Source organism: Gouania willdenowi, chromosome 7, assembly GCF_900634775.1.
Source record: "Gouania willdenowi chromosome 7, fGouWil2.1, whole genome shotgun sequence".
Classification (NCBI taxonomy): domain Eukaryota; kingdom Metazoa; phylum Chordata; class Actinopteri; order Blenniiformes; family Gobiesocidae; genus Gouania; species Gouania willdenowi.
Window position 1 is genome coordinate 39066309 of NC_041050.1, and position 23932 is coordinate 39090240.

At 37.7% G+C, this 23932-nt stretch overlaps 1 protein-coding gene across 1 annotated transcript in view; it reads left to right on the top strand.

Moving 5' to 3' along the window:
• The first annotated feature begins 3366 nt into the window (after positions 1–3366).
• Positions 3367–23932, top strand: part of LOC114467131 (neural cell adhesion molecule L1.1-like) — a 44845-nt gene continuing 24279 nt past the window's right edge. Inside the window, 2 exon segments of the mRNA XM_028453204.1 lie at positions 3367–3596; positions 21907–22188. Of these exon segments, the coding sequence (XP_028309005.1) occupies positions 22071–22188 (118 nt within the window). The 5' untranslated portion in view covers positions 3367–3596; positions 21907–22070.

The following is a 23932-nucleotide window of genomic DNA, read 5'->3' on the forward strand; positions in this document are numbered from 1 at the left end:
AAGCTGGAAGTGACGTCAGTGAACTGTAGCAGAGAGAAGGGAAGCTCCTCCCACTTCTCAGCAGAAGGCAGCGCTAAAGCTCCTTCGGCCGTTTGCGCACCGCACACATTAACCTGAAGAAGAAGAAGAAGAAGCTGTTGCGATCAACTTTAGTCCAATCTGACGGTAAGATTATAATTTTATGGGAATTTTTATTGGTATTTTAAAGAAACAGGAAGTCATTTATAAAGAATCCAAAATCATATTGGCAAAGTAACAAAGTCACTTCCTGGTGTTAGCTCAGGTATGTAGCATGTGCTGCTAAAGCTAACCCAACAGAGGCTCATTTAGCATTTCAAACACTTTAAAGTGTTTATTTAATGAGTCCATGATCTATGTTTCAACAAAGTGTTGCTGTCACAAACATTAGATACAAGTTAATTTAAATAGAGCTGCTAATTCTACCTGTATTTTACAGACACTCTAGAGCCAACCTGGCAACCCAGCTCCTGTTCCTTCAGTCAGTCTAAGTAAAGGGGGCGTGTCTTTGTCGTTTATTTATTGTTTGCTGATTTATTTTATTTAAACCCATTTATTTATGTATTACATACAATTAAATGGACAAAAAAATAATAAATATATCTAAAGGAGGAAGAACACGTGTTCATTGGCTGCTCCTGTTATTCTGCTGATGGAAAAATGACTGTGCATCACATAATAATATTTATAAATGTTTGTGGATTTATGGGCAAAATCTGAGGAAGTTTTCCTGCCAGGTCGTCCGACATTTGTCAGCCACTAGGGGGCGGTAAAGCTCTCAATGGGTTGTCATACAATTTTAAACTGACAAAAACAAAACTAAAGCCATAATAATACAAAGGTCACTTAAGAAACTAAATTCCGATATTTATGGAAGTTTTAACAGCAGGTTTACAGTGTTTGTTAATATTTTCAACTCATTTAAAAACATAGCTTCATTTTCTACAATTTTCCAAAAATTTAATTCTATCCTTTATTTTCAAACCAAACGTAATGTGACTAAACTCCAGAGATGGAAAACCAGGAAAACGTTTTTGTCATAACCTGGAATGTATTTTATGAGTAAAATATAAGAAAGACGCATAATTATATGGAAACATGGTCACATAAATGGGAGTTTACATTTTAAAGTGATAAAATCATTAATATATAATGTAAATATTTGACGTAAAAACGTTTGTTTCATTTTGTCAGTTTAAAAGAAGACTTTATTATTATTTAGATCACAGAGGAACAGCTTTGATCACAGCAGAGCGTCAATAATGTGGAAGATGGAGTGAAAGAATAATGCATTTATTTTGTAAAGTGACTTTCAGTGTCCAAAAAAGAGCTATATAAAAATGTATGTATGTATTATTATTATTAATGCCAAGGATGTGCAGTTGACCTTTTTTGGAGCTAAAATGTCAAGGTCAAGGTCACGTCAAGTGTCAAAAACCAAATTTTTCCATATCTCTACCATTATTTATGGTGTCATTGGACCAAAGCTGTACGACCTACCAGTAAAAAGATTGGTAGGGGTCAAAGTTCATGACATCACAAAAAAAAACTTTTTTCTTATAACTTGGCCACAAATTGAGATCCAGTGCTCAGACTGGTACCATTGAACGACATTCCCTTTCAATGTGTGACCTTGACCTTCGCTCAAGGTCATATTTACGGTTTAAGTCTTCTGTTTTTCCAAATACATATGCCTGGCGAATACCGGTTTTACCTTGTTTTTTTGTATGTTTTTATGTTCATTTGTGAGTTTTTTGTTTTGTGTGTGTGTGTGTGCATGTGTGCGCGCGTGCGTGTGTGTGTGTGTGTTCCTGTCATGATAGCTGAGTCATGTTTACGACAAACTCTGTATTCTGTACTGAAGAGCGACAATCAGGACTGAGACAAGGACACAGAGAGGAGATGATGCTCTGTGTGTATTGATTACACACACACACACACACACTAAGTGGATTAGGTTGTCAGTGAGGATGGAGGGTGGATCAGATAATGGAGGAAAAAGTCCATCTGTAGAAGAAGAAGAAGGTTCTGTGTGTGTTCAGTGTAACTGCTGATTGTTTTAGGAGGTGATTTATCATCCACTGTTTATTACATTGATCTGAACCTCTTTGTTTATTTACAGATGTTCCAACATCTGTCCTCTTCAGAGTCAGTCACAGGATAACGCGATCCCCACAAACACACAGACACACGTTTCTTATAGTTATAGTTATGAGTTTTAGATAGATAATCATATTATTACTAATAAATACTACATTTTAAGTATTTTAGTAAACAAATCATTTGTTGGATTTTGTCACAGTTTGAATATTTATTGAAGCAGGACAACAAACTGGGACTGAAATGTACGACATTGTCATTAAATAATAAGAAACGAGACAAAAAAAAGCTTTGAAAGACTAAAATTATTCAAAGCAATTTTTCATGACTTAATTGTTTCCTCTCGACTAAAACTAAATGCAAACAAGACTAAAACTACGACTAAATGCTTGTTGAAAATGCTTTAAAAGACTTAAATTAATCAGAACTAACTGTGGGAAAGTTAAAAGCTCAATGATAAAAGTAGAAGTTATTGTTGATAATAAATAATAATAATTACTTGAGTCAAATTAAACTAGACTAAAACTAAAAAAGGACTAAAATAAGACTAAAAAGTAGAATAACCAAATGCATAAAAAACAAATGCAGATTTCTGTAATTTGTTTAAAAAAAAAAAACAAAACACAATTTTTTATAAACAAACATTTTAAATGTCGGACATTTTTCCAATTCATTTAAAATTTTACCAATGAAAACAGTCTCTCTTCAATTTTCTTTAATATCTTTAGTTTTATCAAGATTATTATACAGACATTGTTTAAAGACGTATCATTGACAGCTTTAACAAAAAATAGTATTTTTTAAAAGAAAATGAACTTAAATGTTTATATAAAAATAAATAAAAACCATGACGTTTAATGACAATTGACAGTCGAGTAATTATCTAACATATTTAAATATTTTTAACATATTTAATTCTTTTTTTAACCGTGTCTGTGACGTCTTCAGCTGCTGAATTAAAGAAAATAAACCACATTTTATTCCTCAGACATTATTCTTTCTGATATTAATGCACAAATAATCCATAAAAATTCCAACTACAGAGTTAATGTTTTCTGAAACCAGTTTATTTAGTGTTTCCTCGTCCAGTTTAACCAGTGAGGAGATGAAACACACACACACACACACACACACACAGACACACAGACGTAGAAACAGAGGAAAGAAAGGGGGAGGATGGAGGTAGAGAAGAAGGGCGGGGCCCCAGGGAGAGAGAGACAGAGAGGCTGGGATGAAAGAGAGTGATGTCATCACGGCCAGGCAGCCAATCACAGAGCAGCAGAGAGGGTGTGTTTTATGGACCACTGCAGCAGCATCAGGAACACACACACACACACACACACACACGCTGAGAGAGAGAGACAGACACACACGTTCAGAAAGAAACACACACGAGGAAAGAAGAGGAGACGAACACACGAGAAGAAGAAGAAGAAGAAGAAGAAGAAAGCAGACGAGACGGAGAGACATCTGAGGAGGTGAGGGACACACTGTGTGTGTGTGTGTGTGTGTGTGTGTGAGGGTCCTGTCTCCACACACATCTTGATAGTGTGTGTGATGGCCTTGATTCAGCGGTTTTTCCTCCTGTGTGTGTGTGTGTGTGTGTGTGTGTGTGTGTGTGAATATTAGATGAAAGGATGAAAGCTGTTCTGTAACACATTATAGATGTGAATTATTAATTGGTTGATTCACTGATAAAAGGATTCATGGAGTCATTGATTAATTCAGACTTACATTATTCTGACTAATCACAGTTTATTCACTGTTTTTACTCCTGATTTTATGAACTATTTACTGCAGAAATCAATCAAACACAGCATTGATTGATCAGAGAACTGATACGTCAGTAAATCAATAGATCAATACTGTAGAGCTGAGGTGTCTAACTCATTTTAGTTTTAGTTCAGGAGCCAAATATGGACCAGTTTGATCTGAAGTGGGCAGCAGAATTTATGAGCAATTTTAACATCAATTGTGCAATAGTTTTAAATCACTTCAGAAATAATTTATCTGTAATTTACAGGAATTCTATGGAAGATTTAGCAAGATTTTGAGTTTTTTTCTACAATTTGAGATTAAAAATGACTGCATTTATGTGATATAAACAAAGGAAAAATGCAAATAGCTGAATTATATACTGTATATCTACAACTGGATTATTTGATAATTTACACAATAATTCATGTTTTCTCTTCCATTGTTACTTTCTCCTACCGACCAAATTGGATGCTCTAAAGGGCCAAATTTGGCCCACGAGCCTTGAGTTTGATACGTGCTGTAATCCAATAATCAATCCATTTTTAATTGGTTCGTTTTATCAGAAATCACAGGTTTTACGCTTGTTTTGCTTCTTGACCTTAATCAATAACTCACAGATTTACGTCTTTTTTATGAAACAAATCAAATGAAAAAAAAAAACAATCTAACGACAATACAAATAATAAAATAATAAAAACAATCAGTGATAAACTGAAGTTCAATCATAAAAAAAAAACTACTAAAAATAATGTATTTTTACTTTTAAGATAAAAAAGTCAAACACTAAATGAGTAAATTTCTTAATTATATCACGTGTCTTCATGTTTGGAGATGTAATGACTCAGCACTTTTCAATTCATCTGTATTCATGATCCAAATCTTGGAAAGATTCTTAATAATATAAAGAATAATTTGGTTCTTTTGTCTCATTTTATTGTTTGTCTATGTTTGATGAATGTGATGCAGTTTATTAATGGTTCTGAGTGCATTTATTCTAAGATAAGATTGTAATTTAATAAGTTCATCACCTGAAAAGGATTGTAAATGTGTTAAAATAACTGCTCAGACTCGTTCTCTAATAGTGATCTATTTATCTCTTTATTTGACCTTTAAAAAGTGACGAGAAGCTCCCACGTGTTTGACTTCATGAATAAAAACTGAAGCTATTAAATGTTAAAGAAGAGAAAGAAATGAAATAGTTTGAGTTTTAGCCTTCAGTTTTTTTCAGGGTGGATGGAAATAGTTTTCTTTACTATCTTTACCTCATTTTTACTTATTTTGATTATTTGCTATGTTTTTCATTTCAAACCAATGGTAAAAGTCATTTTAGTTCAGGACTCAAATATTTTTGGCAGGAAAACGAGTCATTTCCACATTAATGTACCAGAGTTTGATAGATTTCAGTCTCTGCAGGAACTTCACTTTAAACTTTTCTTGATTTTGTGACCAGTTTTTATTCAATTTGGAGAAATATGGTGCAAATATTTCAGGAAAATGTGTCTGTTTTTTCAGTACTTGGAGGTTAAAAATGATAGCCATTGTGTGATTTAAGCAAATATCTGCAACTGAATTATTTGGTCATTTACACAACGGTTCATGCTTTCTTAGGGCTCTATTCTCCCATGTGCGTAAGTCCAAAAAGCCACGCAGCGGCACTGTTTCTGACTGTGTGCTATTCTCCTCCTGTACTTAAGTCAGTCGCTGCAAGCCTTCATCCCAGTTACGCACTGTGGGTGGAGCAACCCTGAAATGTGGGCGTTCTGGCTTTACGCACATTCTCCGGTGTACGTAAGTCCTTTTCCTCTTACGTTCTTCTAACCCTGGAATAAGTGCAGCGCCCCCATAAGGTGAAACATTATATTGCACTAGAAATATGGACTTAGTTACATTTGAAGCCACAAGGACTCGTGCGTCGCACAGCAGCAGCTGTGATCACTCAGCTGCTGCTGTGTGATTAACTAAAACTGTGACAGACACAGACTTCTGTCCACGTTGGTCACAGTGATTCAACTATTTTCATATTATGTCCAATGTAAAGTCACAGTTTGATCCACTACAGAGTGAAACATGCTGTCATATGCAGATGAGATGGAACACAAACTGTTCCCGCACATATTTTAATGAGGCTCAGCTCAGGTCGTTTTAAACTATTTATATTTAAAACTGTGTATTATAGAAATTAATAGTTGTGTTTCACTGTAAACATCCCTCTGTATTAAAGCAGGACGCTCTGTGGACGCGTTATTACATCATATCTACATCATCTAACTCTGTCACGCTTTACAGTGATGATGATGATGATGATGATGATGATCAAGGAAAGAGATTTTAACTGTGACTCAGTCACACTACAATAATCTGATCAATGATCTGATCAAATCAACCTGTTACATTGTTTATCAATGAAGGCGTTTCAAATTAAAAGTGAACTTTATCATTTTCACGGATTTAAATGACATTTACAAAAAAACTCCAGGTTCCGGGATTTCTAGAAAGCCCAAAATAAATGACATCACCGCCTCCTTTCCTTCAGCCCGCCTTCATTCACACATACGCGCTTTTGGTCTTTGTATTTGTTCGTCATTCAGTCACTATTTTCTGCTGGAAAAAGTGACTAAATGTGTGATATTGTCCCAAAATATTCACGTGATGCATTGTGGGTCTGATTCTAAATAATAATAATAATTAAAAGAAGAACAGTTGAAATTGCGTTTTTCAGAATTCTGCATTTTCTGTGATGACGGAAAATTCTATTTTTTTGTTTTCCTGAGTTAGTTTACTTTTCTCCTCTTCTACATCACACGTTGTTCGAGACTTGTTATAAACCTTGTTTTCTTATTTAGCACAGTTGATGTTCATTTATTTATTTGTTCAAAGCATCACATTAACAGTAGATTTAATCTGGTATTTCCATGGAGACATATATAATGTGAACTAAATGGTGCAAGGAGGGGTGTGTGTGTATAAATATTCAGGGATGTCCAGAAGCGTAGGCGGCAGGTGGAATGGCCTACCCCTCTCTTTCTGACCACTTTCTACTTTTAAACATGTTCATAAATGATTTTTTACCCCATTAGCACCCAAATAATATCTGTAATATTACGTAAATATCTGTAAAAGTCAAGTTTTTTTTTTAGCTCTGTCTGCTAGCATAGCATCTCTTCTTCACTGCACAGAATAGCTGCATCCCAACCGACCACTGGGTTACCAGCGCCCTCTGCTGGTCCAAACTAATATCTGGCGGCTGCAACTGAAGGAAAACAATCATTGTCTCTAAAATTTTCCCCAATAATATAATAAATCTTAACATTCACTACATTACCGACTACTAAACTTTACCGATAAACTTAACAACTAAATTAAATAAACAGAAAGATCAAACAAAGAAAAAAGTCACTGATAAGAATAATTCACAGACCAAATATGAAAAATATAGATTTTGATGGGGTTTTTAATTCTTCTCTATGGAATTGAAAATGTATTATTTTTAATACATTCATGGTCAATATCAGATTCATGAATTGAATGTCCTGCCTGCAGAGTACTGGGTTATGAAAATCACAAATGTAAGAGTATATGTAAGATATATTATGAATATTAATGTGAAATATTACAACTAAATATTTTACCATAACCAACTACAAGCAAACCACACATAAATGATATAAATGATGCAGACATGTTCCAGTACCACAGTATTCTATAGAGGACTATTAACACCCATACTACTGCTATACTATAAGTTGGTACATTTTCAACTGGAAAGAGGTAAACTGATAATGATGCTCAATTTTTTGTCATCGTTGCCATGGATACCAGATTTTAACTTGTGAATGCATCGTGCAAACAAAAACTAGGTGAGAAAATACATCATGTTAAGAAAAGTGCTATAAAATAAACAAAAGAAAAGTCACAATTACACTAATATTATGCACCAAAAGTCACCATATAGCATCATTTTTGTTAAACTTTCCGGGGCATGCCCATGCCCATACCCCTAGACCCCCTAGGTGTCGCACGTCATAGGCACGCAGCGGCGGCAACTCGCTGAAATTTTACCCATTTTTTTTTTTTTTAAGCCTAGTATTTTTTTTCCTGGACATCTCTGTATATCGGATCAGTAAATATTGGAAAACTAGTGTTGGAGAATGTTGACATATTGGGAATTAGCAAAAAGCTAACATTGAACATAATTTTCAGTTGATAAAAATCTGCCGTAACTTGACGTTTGTCGTTAATTCTTCTGGATGTTTCCTGATGTTTCCTGTAATGTTGGGGTTCATATGAAGGTCTGAGAGCGAGTGAATCAGATTAGAGACTTCAGAGTCAAGTCACTTCCTCTCCTCGTCCGTCTTCATCCCTTTTTATTTTCCATAAAATGAATCCTTTGTGTTGCAGAAGAAGTGAAGATTGGCCTTTACACTAACCCTCCTCTTCCTCCTCCTCTGTTTTAGCTCCATTAGCATGAATTAGACTTAACAGCTCCCTGTGTTTGGAGCTTTAATCTGCTCTCAGGCTGCTCAGCTTAACCGCACACACACACACGCACGCACACGTGCACACAGCGTGCATGTGAAATATGTGACTTCTGCCTGTTTTTGTGAACTGGACAGTTAAATAGTTCCATTCAGCGCTGAGTGAACACACAGAGGAGACTTTATGAATCTGACACTTACTGTCGCGTTTGCATGTCTGAGTCATGACTCACCCCCAAACTTAGGACATGGTTCAAATTCTCAAACCATTTTAATGAGAAGAGGAGGTTTTGGAAGGAGATTGTTTAAAATGAGCCTGATTTGATATAAAGTGGGCGGGGCTGCAAAAATTCTGGCATTTTTAAAGTGTAAGTCTACTTTTTTCTGCTGAATCCATATATGATCAGGTCTGAAGTAATGTATTTTATTGATCCTAGTCCCATTCTTCACATTTTAGTCTCAGTATTTACATTTAGTGTTTTTAGTTGTAAACTGTGGGTGTGACTGCCCTCTATGGGTCAGGAAAAGTTAATAATGTTGATGTAAACCTCTTGTTTACAAAAAGAGAATAAAAACAGTTTCAACTCTGTGGTTTGGTAGTAGACAATGAAGCAGAGAAGAAGAGCTCTCCTAAGGGACCTTTACTCTCCCTTAAACAGTGCGCTGACATGCTCTGGTGGCTGAAGTTAGAGAGTTGGAACCCAAAGCAGCTCAAATTGTTATTTTGACTGAAAAAGCTGTTAAATAATCTATAAATCAGGCTGAATGTTTCACTCCAATAGAAAACAATGGGATGTTTACAGACAGTGTGACATCATCAATCATGTGATTTCAAGATGGAGGAACACAGGCTCTGAAACTGTAAAGTAGTTAAATTTTTAAATGTTAATAAAACAAATATGGTGCATAATAATGTGTTTTGTTATAGATCTACTAATAAGGTAATTTAGAAGGTTTTACAACACATTTGTACAAATAGTGGAGGATCCCTTTAACAAAGTCATTCCTCATTGATTACAAAATGCAACGTTGCATCATCACCTCGATTATTCATGTCTGTAGTGTGTGTGCGTGTGTGTGTGTGTAAAATAACTTGAAGCTGTTTTCTCTCTCTTCTTAACATAATGAGGATCTGAGACAATGGCAGAGTCGCCTGTGTGTGTGCGTGTGTGTGTGTGTGTGCGTGCATGTGTGGGAGGGAGGTGAGTCGAGGAGATCCAGGGCGTGGCAGTGAGAGGACGAAGTGGGGGAGGGGAGGGACGAGCTCGCGCCGTGTGGAGCGCTGGAGTCGGGGGTTGCCATGGTAACTGGAATGACGGGAAAGGGATGAGAGAGGCTGGGAAAGCACACACACACACACACACACACACACACTCCGGCTGCTTAAATAGAAGGATAAAAGGTTCCGTCTGCCTTTAAGTGGAACCTTCCTCTCCTTCGAGAAGGATGGATTAAAAAAGATGAGGAGGAGGAGGAGGAGGAGGAGGGGTGATGAAGGAGAGCCGACAGGAAACACCGTCTCACTCCTGGGAAAAGAGCAAAGAGATGTTTTAAGGGCAGACGTTCTTAAATAGACGTTAGAAGATGATGAAAGTGACAAAAAGCTTCAATAAGGGATTAAAAACCACTGGAATAATGAGAATATTCCCACAACAATAAGTCATTTTTATGAGATACAGACGTGATCAATGAGAGACTGAGTCATTGATCACGAGATAAAAAAAGGTTACGTTAGGTTTGTGGTTTTATTTTGGAGGGGGTTTTATGATGAGGGTGGCAGTTTCTCTCTCTGAGCTTTGATTGGTTGTTGAACCCTCTAAGCAAACTGCTGAGTCAGCGTTTCCTCATCGTTTTAGCCTCTCTATCATCATCATCATCATCCATCTTCAGCCTGACACACAAAGAGAAAACCTCAGCTCACAACCAACACAAATATAAAATACATTTAAACTAGAGCTGGGACTTTATCGCGTTGATTGTGATGAATTAATTACAGAAAAATGAAATTAATGGCTTTTTTATTTTTTCTCTTTTTTTGCACTCCAAACAGCGCGGAACCTTTCTCATGTCACTAGTTCCCAGTGTACCAATAATACTGATGCACAGAGCACAACACTAGAAACAGGAGAACCAGAGAAGAAGCTAATATTAAACACTATTTAGTTGTTTAAGATCATTTATTGTTTTCATTGATGCATTTAAACTTGAAAAACTTTGTTTCTGCTGCCAAATATTGTTAGAAAATATATTTAGATTAATCAAGATTAATTAATTACAGTCTCTAATTAATTAAATTATTTTTTAATCGAGTCCCACCACTAAAAAATAATGAATTTCTGATTAATTTGTGCAGAAAAACAATGAAAGATATGAATTTGTATTTTAATGTAAAGTTGTTTATTCTCATTGTGACTTAAATAATTAAAGGCTTTGTGTTGCAAAAATACAGAACTGAATTTGAATTAAAGTCAGCAGCTGTTGTTGTTATTATTATTATTATTATTATTATTATTATTATTATTATTATTATTGTTAATATTGATCATTTTATGGCTGAAACTGGCATGGTACGATTTAATCTTAATCTTCAGTTTGTTATTCAGTTAAAGATCAAATGTTAATCTGGGAGTAGAAGCTTCTCTGTGAGATTAGATTAATTAATTCTGTTAACTAAGAGGATTACATGACTCCAGATTAACCCAGTGCAGATGTTTGTGTAGAACGTGTTTGACTCACATCAGGGTTTGATCCTCTAGGAAAGTGGTTTTAGTTGGTTCAACACACAACCAGAGTCTGGATCAAAGGGAGCAGACGGAGGTCGAGGCACGATCTCAGCCTGGTGACGTTTATTAAAGAAAAGCCACTGCTACGCAGACATGGAGCAGGGAGGAGGAGCAGCATATATAGAGACATCCATCCATCCATTTTCTTACCCGCTTATTCCCGTTTTTAACAGGGTCGCGGGGGTCTGCCGGTGCCAATCTCCGGCTCTCATAGGGCGCTTGGCGGGGGTACACCCTGGACAGGGCGCCAGTTATATAGAGACATTTACACAGTATTTTTCACAGGAAAACTAGTGACAGAATGTCTAAAAAGTTGGACAAACAGACAAATATGTATAATTATGGAATTCCACCCATAATTATGTTCAGAATCTTGTGTTGTGTTGTGGTTTATTGAGTAATCATGTAATCTTGTGACTGGAAATGAATGCAGAGCTTCATCTGAAATGTTTTATTATGAATGCATTCTAATGTGAAAAGGCTCTGGAACAAAGACAGGTTTATCTGATGGTGTATTAGCTGAACTGGTGATCAGTTTATCTGGTGACACGTCAAAGCAGAAGTATCCAATCACACGCTGTGCGTTGGTTTAGTGTAAAACATGAGGCTGATTCTCTGGTTGGAGAAAATTAAAGGTTTAATAAATAATGTTTTGTGAAACCAAAGACTGTGGAATTACCAGGTGTTAGCATGTTCACACGTGTTACAATTAGGGCACAAAATTGTTGAAATTTCCCTTTATATATATATATATATATATATATATATATATATATATATATATATATATATATATATATATTCATTTGACAGGTAGCAAAAAAACAGGCAATAAGATACAGAAACATTTTTTTCCCGACACAAAAAGTTTTATCCTGTTTTTTATGCTGTAATATGAGCCAATGCAAAGACATTATATTCATATCTGTACTGTAAAGTTTTAATGACAATAAAGAAAGTTTAAGTTAATGTTAAATGAGTGGCTAAGAGTTAGCGTGTGTGGCTAACGACACTTTAGCGATGTAATCTAGTGATTCCAGTGTAACCATCTCAATTTTTAACATATAAAATGTAAACTGTATTAATTAAAATGAGCTAACAGTACTTCACTCCATTAGCCATCTCTATTTAGCATGTTTGGTAGATATTTCCATAGATTTAATAAATATTTGGTTCCAGAGCAAGAGATTAAGAGTGAAATTTGATGTACAGTTTGTCCATTTTTTCTAGTGAACAATAGCATGAAAATGTACCATGTTGTCCCAAAACATCTGAGCTATTTCTGTTCCATATTTTGTCCTGATCTTAAATAAAAAAAATACTAAATGCTTAAAAAAGCGAGGGTGGTTGGTTCTAATCCACTGTGAGACCTTGAGCAAGGCCAATGGATGAAGTCATGGAGTCTAAGAGACATGAGTAGGTTTGTTTCCCTGCCCCGAGCACCCCAGCCCCCCCCCCCCCACACACACACACACACACACTTTGATAACCATAATGGACCCCAGCTAGGGCTCAGCGAGGGGGGGTCACTGTTTATCCACCAGCATACTTTCACTAATGACTGAGCACACACACACAGAGGAACAGCTGTGTGTGTGTGTGTGTGCGTGCGTGTGTGTGTGTGTGTGTCTCCAAGAAACTAAGAATATTTTCTGAATAATTTGAGCCCATTTTTGCTCATTTTTAACATTCCATATTTTAACCTATTTTTCTGACACTTCTACATCACATTTTAATGTCTTTTCTGCACATTTTTCTACTTTCCAGACATGTTCTGCTCTTATAAACCCTTTCTACCACTTTTCCACCTATTGTCACATATGTTGACTCATTGTCACTTTAAACCTCTTTTCACCAGATTTCATGATTATTTTTGCTCATTTAACCACATTCACCATTTGTCACGTCCATTATTTGCCAGTTTAAACTAATTGTTCATTGTTGACACTTTGAACCCTTTTTATCACTATTTCTGTCCGTTTTTGTCTACTAATGTGCAACTTTCAACCAATTTCTGTGGTTTTTAAAATCCCATTTCACCACCTTTTCCACCATTTTTGATCACTTTGACAGTTTTATTTCTCAAAAAATACACACAAAATGACAAAATACACAAAACGACTCCAATAACATCAAAATAACAACAAAAGTACACAAAATAACTCCAAAAATTTACAAAACGCAACAAAAACAAATGACTGAAAAATAAACAAAATAACAAAAACACACTAAATGATTTATTAGTGATTAAAACCAGGATTTCCATCTTTAAGATGACTATAATAATAATAATAATAACGTTCCTGGATAACAGTGGATATTATTCAGATGAATAAATAAATGTGGTTTATCACAGATTCATAGAACAATAGAACCATCATTTTTACTGACTTTATGGATGGACCCCAAAAATCTCTCCTTTACTCCCTCCTTATAGATGGTCCTGTCTCCACATGACTGTTCTTCAATGTTCATGTGTTCAACCACCTTCAGCTACAGTGGGGGTCCCTGCTCTCTGGGGACCTTTTTTTTTGGAGGGTCCCAGGGTTGTTTCTGTCTTGTTTCTGTTCCTTTTCTTTCTCTTATCAGACGTCATCACAGGCTGTCAAACTTCCTTTATAACGTACCAAACATGCTTCATACGGTTCATAGGAGTTAATTATTGTCAATAATTTCATTTTCATACACCGTAGAAGTTTAGCTTAAAAGCACACGCTGAAGTCACACAGATTAGAACATGTTTTACAGTGAAAATGATGATGTAAACATGAGATATTGTTCATAAAACACGTGAGTGAGGGTTTAGTCTGTGTCAGATTGTGATTTCTGATAGATTTTGTTTTAAAAAGACAATTAAAAATAATTAATACTGCCATTTCAGAAGTTAATTCCATATTTTTCATCTGTAATTATATTTTTCTGATCCTATTATTGTCTTATTGTCATGTAGTTTTTGTGTTCTTTGTTAAGACTGTGTGGCAGGCTAATGCTTCATTCAGCTTAATGCTTGGTTATATTTCTCCCTGAGGGGTAAAAACTGTGTGTGTGTAGTGTGTGTGTGTGTGTGTGTGTGTGTGTGTGTGTGTGTGTGTGTGGTAGTGGTGGTGCGTGCGTGGCGTGCGTGCGTGCGTGCGTGCGTGCGTGCGTGCGTGCGTGCGTGTGTGTGTGTGTGTGTGTGGCTAATCCAGAAGTGACTTAAAACCTCCTAGTAAAAAAAAAAAAAAAGCTCATTTAAATGTGAAAGGCGTCGGTGCTGAGCTCTGGGACTTCTGGGTAAAATGTCTCCTCTGGCCAATCAGAAAGACACACACACACACACACACACACACAGACAGTGATGGTAGATAAATCTGGTTTTCTTCAGCTTTTGTTCTTAAAGATGTACGATCATAGCTCGGCCCAATAATTGATGAGCAGATCAGAACAAATTCTTCATTTTATAACCAATTTACAAATTACAATAGCAAAGTATATTCAACAGACACTAAATGTACAAACTGGAACTTCAGCATGTTTGATACACAGCTTTTTAACTGGATGGAAACTTTTTTCATTTTCCTATTTTGTAGAATTGTATTGTGTTTTCATTGGTAGTTTGTATCGTGTACCAGTAATTGTCATTTTGTGATTAGCGTAAATTTGTTGTTATTTTTGTTTGGTTTTTTCTACTGCTTTTTCCTTCTATTTTTGTTGTTTTTTGAAGTCATTTTTTTGTGGTTTTCAGTTTTTTTGTGTATCTTTTCATTATTTGTATTCATAGTATTTTGAAGTTATTGTTTTTGCTATTTCTTTGGAGTATTTTTAATATAATTATTCAGTTGTCTTTTTGTAGTTTATTTCAGTATATTTTTTTTATCATTTCATGTCTTTTTAGTGTTTTTGGAGCCATGTTTGGTTAGCTTAGCATGTAGCGGCGCTGGCTGAGCAGGGCCAAAGGGTGAAGGGGCGTGGCTCTGTGGTCGTGTGTGCGTTCTAATGTTATGCAGATCAGTGAGAGCTAAAAATACTAGCATGCTGTTTATCTGTAGGAATCCTTCACAGCAGCAGCTGTGGAACATCTCAGCATAGACTCACTATTATAGACTGATGATGATGATGAAGATGAGGATGAGAGTAGAAACAACGATGAAGAGGACGGCGGGTGGTCGAAGGAACGCTTTGTGTGGGCGTCAGAAATCCTGATTGAGTTATTCATCTGTTCCCCTCGCCCTGAGGGAAATGACATTAGTTACATGTGGAGACAAAGACGAGCTAACAGGACATGTGTCTCTGAGTGTGTGTGTGTGTGTGTGTGTGTGTGTGTGTGTGTGTGTGTGTGTGTGTGTGTGTTCAAACTGATACATTTCAGTCAGAATCATTTTAGTCAGATGGTTTTATTTATCATGTAGTTTAGATTTGTCAGTAAGGTTCTGTTCTAGGAACTCTCTCCATTCCAGCAGCTTTGTGGAAGGCCCAAAGCAAAGGAAGCTCCCCCTCGCTCTTCCATGAGTGGAGAAGCATTAGCAGAGAGAGCGGTCAGCAGGACCCCCGGGAACGCAAGCAGAAGACAATCATGGCCATGTAGTGTTGTGTTCAAGACCGCACTATCCGAGACCAAGACTTGCCCGAGACCAGAATGCACCGAGACCAAGACAAGACCAAGACTTTCGGGAGCCGAGACCGAGTCAAGACCAAGACCGAGACAAGCCGAGACCAAGACCAAGACCAAGACCATAAACATTTTTTTTTCAATTTAAAAAAATATATAAATAAATAAAATTATGACAAGGTTCAACAGTTAAATAACAGTCTCTCTTTAATTTTAGTTTATTTTAAATACATTTGACGGACAAAAAAGGTGCCTGCAAAAAATTAACTAAAATATTAAAACTACTACTGCTACTGATAAATTCACAATTATTCTACATATTTGAAAACAAGATTTTTATGTCAGCTGAATGTACAGCAAGTGTTTAAAAGTATTTCTGCCAAGAAATAATGATTCTTGATTCTGATTCTTTGAGTTGTTCAGGTTTAACAGGTCACAGATTTCACAAGATAATTTTTTAGTTTGAAAAAGCCTTTAACAGGTTATTTTTATTAATTCACTTAGTTGATATAGTTTAATTTGGTTACTGTAATATAACTAGGATATTCAATTAACAAAGGTTTCCAACTGTAACTGTAAAAGTGAAACTTTCTGAAATAAAACTACAAACAAGTTGTCATCAGTGTAAAAAACATAGATCTACAGGTAGATGTGAAACTAAATAAAACAAACTCAACCCCTGGAAAAGTCATGTGACAAATTAATCAATTGTTCTTGTTGAGAATTATTATTATTCTGGATACAGTGGAAACAGAAACTAGAAAAAATAATTATATTGTGAACCTGTTTCTATTGTGGGGAACATATTGTATACATACATGTAATTGGAGTCTAAAGACACAAAAAAAAACACCACTTTAAAAGATAATAGACTAATATAAGACCTCTTTACAGTTATTTGAGTCATTCTGTGATGCGCGGCGATGACGCGCTGGTGACGACATAATCCAAGATGGCGGCGGCCCGGACTACAGCCGATATTATGTAATAAAGCCTTAAAAGACATGAATATAATGAAAAGAGTGGATGGACAGATGCATAAACATGCAGACTTTCACACGGACACACAAGGACTTATTAAACACACACTGACTTATTAAACACACACAGACTTATTAAACACACACAGACTTATTAAACACACACTGACCTCAGTAAACACGGTAAAAGGAACAGGCTTTACCGCTCGGCTGGCACTAGGACCCAGAAGCAGAGTAAGTGCGTCCCCTATCCATCCTTCACAGGCTGTAATATCATCAGTTTATTATTTTACCAGTTATTAGAGCTACTGTCTTTACCAGGGAGATAATATTTATTACTGGTGATTGTTTTCTGGAGTTTTACTGGGATTTTTACCGGTAATTAGTTCATATCTCCTTCTGCTCCGCGGTCCAAACTGACACCGCAGCCGCAGCCGCAGCCACCACACACACACACACACACACACACACACACACACACACACACACACACACACACACACATTAAGGAAGGTTGTGGTCATTATACGGGGTGGATTAAATAATGACTAAAGGATTGTTTTATCCCGTTCTTCTCCGTGTTATTATCACATTATAAAAAAGGTTAAAAATAGCAGGAATTAGTGCTGGTCTCGAACGGTCTTGACGGAAAATCCCGAGTCCGGGCAGCCCGAGTCCAAGACAAGACCGAGTCAAAATGCTTCAGAGACCGAGACAAGACCAAGACCTTTAGAATTTGGTCTCGAGACCAAGACCGGTCTTGACCACCCCAACACTATGGCCATGTTTACATGGGAGCTTCAATTCCTTTTTAATTCAGAATAAAAGTTAATTCCTCTTTAAAATGACCATGTAAACACTTAATTCCTAAAGCTAATGTAATTCCGAATTAAACTTGAATCTGTTTAGGTGGCTGGTTTATTCCCATTTGAATCGAGGGGGGGGGCTACTGTCAGCTGATGGGGCTGCATGAACTAACGCAATGCTCAATTATAATATATGTATATATATATATATGAGGGACAGCATGTGTGAGTGAGTTCTGAAGCCTGGGTTACAGCAGTAGTAGTTAAACACACTCTTCCTGTTGTAGCTTCTGTTGCTGTTGGAGATGCTAACAGGGTTAGCCCATCTTTTCCACTGGATGTGTAGCATCATCAGAGCTGATACCTTTACATTAAAGTCAATGTATCGTTTCCTCTTCCTGTGTATGTTGCTCCATACACCCAGTATTTTATTTTGAAAATAAACCGGGTGTTTTATTCTGTGTCTGTGCACTACTTCCTGTCTCACATGGGCTTATCTTTGCTGAGTTCATACGTTGTTCCTCAAAAATAGAATGTCTGAGTATGTGATGGAGTCATGACTCAGCAGTACTGCAATTTAAACATTCATAAATCACATTTTAAACACACACACACTGACCTGTGTTCCTTATTAAACACACACACACACACACACACACACACTGACCTGTGTTCCTTATTAAACACACACACACATAAATCTGTGATAACATCTGTACGTCTACAGATTGAGCTGCTGATGTCCTTCACATCGACTTCATGAATATGTGATCAGTGTGTGTGTGTGTGTGTGTGTAGCAGTAAATGTGAACCATTGCATTCATTATAAATTCAGGTGAATTTAGGTCAGGAGGCTGACGGCACGTCTTACCTCTGTTATTTAGTGTGTGTGTGTGTGTGTGGGGGGGGGGTCAGTGTGTGTAGTTAATGAGAGGAAGTCTCTCTCTCCTAATCTCTCGCCCACACTTCCAGTTCTTCCCACAGATGTGAATCCATCAATGAGTTAATTTCTCGCTCCGTCGCTCTTCATCCTCATCCTCGTCCTGGCCCCGCCCCCCCTCCACCCTGCAGTGTTCCCAGAGGACCGTCCCACCTGCCCCCCCCCCCCAGAGTAAATTAGTGGCGTATGTTTAATGTTAAGACAGGTCTGGCCTCAGGGTTTAATAGGTTTATAACACCAGGATCCACCAAGTCACATGACCACAGACATTTATGGCAAATACAAAGATCAACGCAAACGCCAAGATCTCTAAACTCTAAACTAGACATAGGCAAATGGCGGCCTGGGGGCCATATGCGGCCCTTGGTCTAATTTTATGCGGCCCCCAATGTCAATGTACAAAATAACGGAAAAATATACAAAATAAAAGCAAGAATACATAAAAACACATTAATTACAACATTGCAGGAAAAGATCAGGTACAGTAAAAGACAAGAGAAAAAACACAGAAAATACTCAAAAACTCACAAAAATACTCCAAAAGTGAACAAAACAACAATAGTAATAGACAAATTTACTCAGAAAAAAATACAAAATTACAGAAAATGACAACAAAAGTACACAAAAGGACAAGAAAAATACAAAAAATGACTCCGCAAACCCACAGTACTAACAAACAAGCAAAACGACAACAGAAATACACAAAAATTACTCCAAAAAATGACACCCACATAAATACACAATATGACTCCAAAAACCATACATTTTACAGCACAAATACACAAAAGAACTACAGAAATGCACACATTGCCTCATAATGAGCAAGACAACAACAAACATACACAGAATGACAGAGAAACACAAAATGAATATAAAACCCCTTTGTTCTTTCCTGTATTAATGATCACTCATTATTCTAAATGCTGACATGAATGTTGATCATGTGACCCTCTTATCAAACAAACACATTTGATATAAACTAATGATGTGTTTTCAGATGACAGATAAAGGACATTTAAAGATGTTTTCTGTGAATCTTTTCTACTGTCATTTTGTGTGTAGCTTTCATTTTATTTAATGTATTTATTATTTTTATGGTTAAAGGGGCGGGACTATATAATGAGGTCTACCATTTCAAGGGGTGTCAAAGTCTTTTAGTTCAGGGGCCAAATATGGAGCAGTTTGATCTCCAGAGGGCCACAGATTTTCTGCTTTATTATTATTAACATTAACATTATTATTCCTTAGTTTACACTTTTACTGATATATCTATGTTTGTTAGGTGCACATCCAGGTGTGGCGTAGGTGTGGCAATCGCTTTAGTGTGTATGTACATTAAAAGCATCTGTAGACGTGTTAACAAGCACACATGGCAGACGTGACTTGTGCATTGTGCCCGTCTACCTATTCTAAGTCTACGGAAAATGTAGAACAGACGGTGCAGGCGCAGGGTATGCGTTCGTTTACCACGTTCGATAGACTGGTGCGCATGAATGTAGAATGGATTCACCCCCCATACACACACACACACAAACACACACACACCACACACCACATACACATACAACACACACACCACACACACACACACACCACACATACACGCATACACACACACACACACACGCATGACACACACACATACACACACACACACACACACGCATACACACACACACGCGCGCAGGACAGCCTGCCGTTGTGCTCACATGCATTTATTTATAAATGAACCAGCAGGTGACAGCTGGGTTCAGGTTGTGTTTTTTGTGTCGTTGTGTGAGTGCACACAGATGTACAAACACACTGAATATTCAATAATAATGAGATCCTCCATCACACACTGATACTCCTTAGGGGGGGGGGGGGGGGGGGGGTCTGTCCCCCCTGACTCAGGTACATCATGGACAGACTGTTTGTTCCCTCCACTCGCTCACTGCGCACACACGTAGTGCTTTAACAGAGCCGTCCAGGCTTCATGCAGGGGGGGGCGGGGGGTTGTGTGTGCGTGTGTGTGCTGGGACAGGTTGCGTAATTATGAGGTGTCAGAGGGGGTCTACATTAGCCAGCTGTCACTTCCCCGTTGTGTGTGTGTGTGACGTGAGTCTCTGGATGATGTCACCCTCAAATTGATCAGTCAGTCATACATTAGGCTCCTCCCCCCAGTTAGAGTAGCTTAAACCAGCTGTGACCAAAAACATATCAAGTATAACTGTAAGAGTCAGTTCATTAAATTATCATCCACCATTTTTACAAATGTGTCCTAAAATCTTCTAAATTAGTACATCTATGTCTAACAAAACACATTATTTTCTACCATATTTGTTTTATTACCTTTTAAAACAGGACGACTTTACAGTTTTACAGCCTGTGTTCCTCCATCTTTAAATCATGTGATTGATGATGTCACAGGGCCCCACTGCCTGTAAACATCCATTGTTTTATATTGGACTGAAACATTCAGCCTGATTTTTACATCATTTAACAACTTGTGCTGCTTCTGGTTATTCTAAATAATAATGAAAAGGTAAAGATGTCGATGTAAACCTTTTGTTTACATCGACATACAATCCACTGAGTAACGGTACTTCTTAGGGGGTGTAACGTGCACAAAAAAAACACAGTTCTAATACGTTCTCTCGGTTTGAGGTCAAGTTCGGTTCATTTTTGGTACAGTAAATGGAACAAAATGCAAAACGTAAATTTGCTTGTTGTTTATTTCACAACTTTAGTAAACCAACAATGGTTTAACACTATACAGAATATGAAAATAAATTTAAAAAAATACCATTCTGTTGTAAAGTGCTGCCTGGTAATAATTATATTCTCAAACAAAAAATACATAAAAATTATGAAAAAATATCTCCTCACAGCTTGTTAACAGCTTTTATCTGCTGCTATAAAGACTTGATCACAGTTGTTACAGCTGTGGTCAGATCTGAATCACTAGGCAGAGGCTGCTAAAATACTGAAGTTTGCACTGGAACGTTTTCTTTCTTGTCACATTGATGTTCGCACTCGGGTGGAGCCGTTTCAAGTGAGTTAGCATGTTCGTTGTGTTCCCGGAAACATACTCGATCTCAGCTGAACAATGTCGGCACACTGCCCTCGTTTTATCCACTGGTTTTTCTCCGTTGCAGTATTTCACCCAGAAGCCGAAGTGTTCACAAGCAGGAGACTTTAGCGACAGGGGGCGGGGCCTCCAGCTCTGGTTTCTCACTAGCATTGGCCATGACGTACACGGGCTGCACGTGTAGCTGCAGGCAAAAGTAAACACACGCAACTTTCATTCTATTCCGGGAACTCACCTGTACACAACCCTGTACCTGAACCCAACGTCCTGTACCAAAACGGTTCAATACAAATACATGTATAGTTACACCCTTAGTTGACGTGTGTTTGTCGTCTTTAATGAGGTCTTCTCTCTCTTTGTCCTGTGCCCCCCACCCCTGTCCCCACAGTGACGAGGACCTGATTGAGGACACCGGTGATTGTGTGTAAAACAGAAACATACAAACACGCACAGCCCTGCTCTCCGGAGTGTCCCGAGAGTCCCGGGGTGTGTGTGTGTGTGTGTGTGTGTTGATGAGTGTGTGGGCGTGTTGTGTTGATGGGACTTTGAGAGATGTGTGTGTCTCAGTGTGGGAGGATGGTTCCCCCCACCTTCCTCATCCTCATCCTCATCACCTTCATCGCCAACACGCCACGCCCGGCGCAGGCTGTGCTGCACATTCCGGAAAACTGTGAGTACACAGAGTGTGTGTGTGTGTGTGTGTGTGGGGGGGGGGGGTTCAAAGGTCAGCAGCAGGCTGAGCTCTGAGGGTCCCACAGGAGCTCAAGGACTCACACTGACCTGATTCACCTATGAAATAATTATTTATAGAGTCATTAAGGAAAACATCATCTTACAGTGAGTCGGTTAGTGAGTCAGTCAGTAAAGAATGAACAGGATATTTACAGAGTCAGTCAGTCAGTTAGTGAGTCAGTGAGTCAGTTTGTAAAGAAATCTCAGTTTTGTGACAAAGTCAGGCTACTGACACGCCCACCACGCGTATGTGTGAATGAAGGCGGGCTGAAGGAAAGGAGGCGGTGATGTCATTTATTTTGGGCTGTCTAGAAATCACGGAACCTGGAGTTTTCCCAACGCTTGTAAATGTCATTGAAATCCGTGAAAATGATAAAGTTCACTTTTAATTTGAAACGCCTTCATTGATAAACAATGTAACAGGTTGATTTGATCAGATCATTGATCAGATTATTGTAGTGTGACTGAGTCACAGTTAAAATCTCTTTCCTTGATCATCATCATCATCATCATCATCACTGTAAAGCGTGACAGAGTTAGATGATGTAGATATGATGTAATAACGCTTCCACAGAGCATCCTGCTTTAATACAGAGGGATGTTTACAGTGAAACACAACTATTAACTTCTATAATACACAGTTTTAAATATAAATAGTTTAAAACGACCTGAGCTGAGCCTCATTAAAATATGTGCGGGAACAGTTTGTGTTCCATCCTCATCTGCATATGACAGCATGTTTCACTCTGTAGTGGATCAAACTGTGACTTTACATTGGACATAATATGAAAATAGTTGAATCACTGTGACCAACGTGGACAGAAGTCTGTGTCTGTCACAGTTTTAGTTAATCACACAGCAGCAGCTGAGTGACCACAGCTGCTGCTGCGCGACGCACTAGTCCTTGTGGCTTCAAATGTAACTAAGTCCATATTTCTAGAGCAATATAATAATAATAATAATACATTTTATTTGTATAGCGCTTTTACAGTGCTCAAAGACACTTTACAGGGATAAACAATAAGTAAAAATACAGAGGCATAGACTTAAGTAAAAACACAGCGTAATAAACAATAGATAGACTACAAGATAAAATGGCTATACATTAAAAGCAGTCCAGAATAAGTTCAGCGCCTGGTCCTGGAGGGAGGGCACAGGAGGGAGGGGACAGGAGGTTGGCGACGGAGGAGTGGAGGGAGCGAGATGAGGTATGGTAGGAGGGGCCCAGGTTATGGAGGGCTTTGAAAGTAATGAGTAGGACCTTGAATTGTATGCGCTGAGGGATAGGAAACCAATGTAGATTTTGAAGAACAGGGATGATGTGTTCACGGGAACGAGTGTGTGAGAAGGCGAGCAGCGGATAATGTTTCACCTTATGGGGGCGCAGCACTTATTCCAGGGTTCGAACTGCATAAGAGGAAAAGGACTTACTCACACCGGAGGATGCGCGTAAAGCAAGATTTGAATGGGAACGCCCACATTTCAGGGCTGCTCCACCCACAGTGCGTAACTGGGATGAAGGCGTGCAGTGACTGACTTAAGCTTTTTATATTTAAGCACATGGGAGAATAGAGCCCTAAGTCAAGTAAGTTAGTTGTTGATGCAGTGATATGTTGATTCAGAGAGTCAGTGAGTTAATAAGTCTGGTAATTTGTAAAGGATTTAATGTCCTTTTTAGAGAG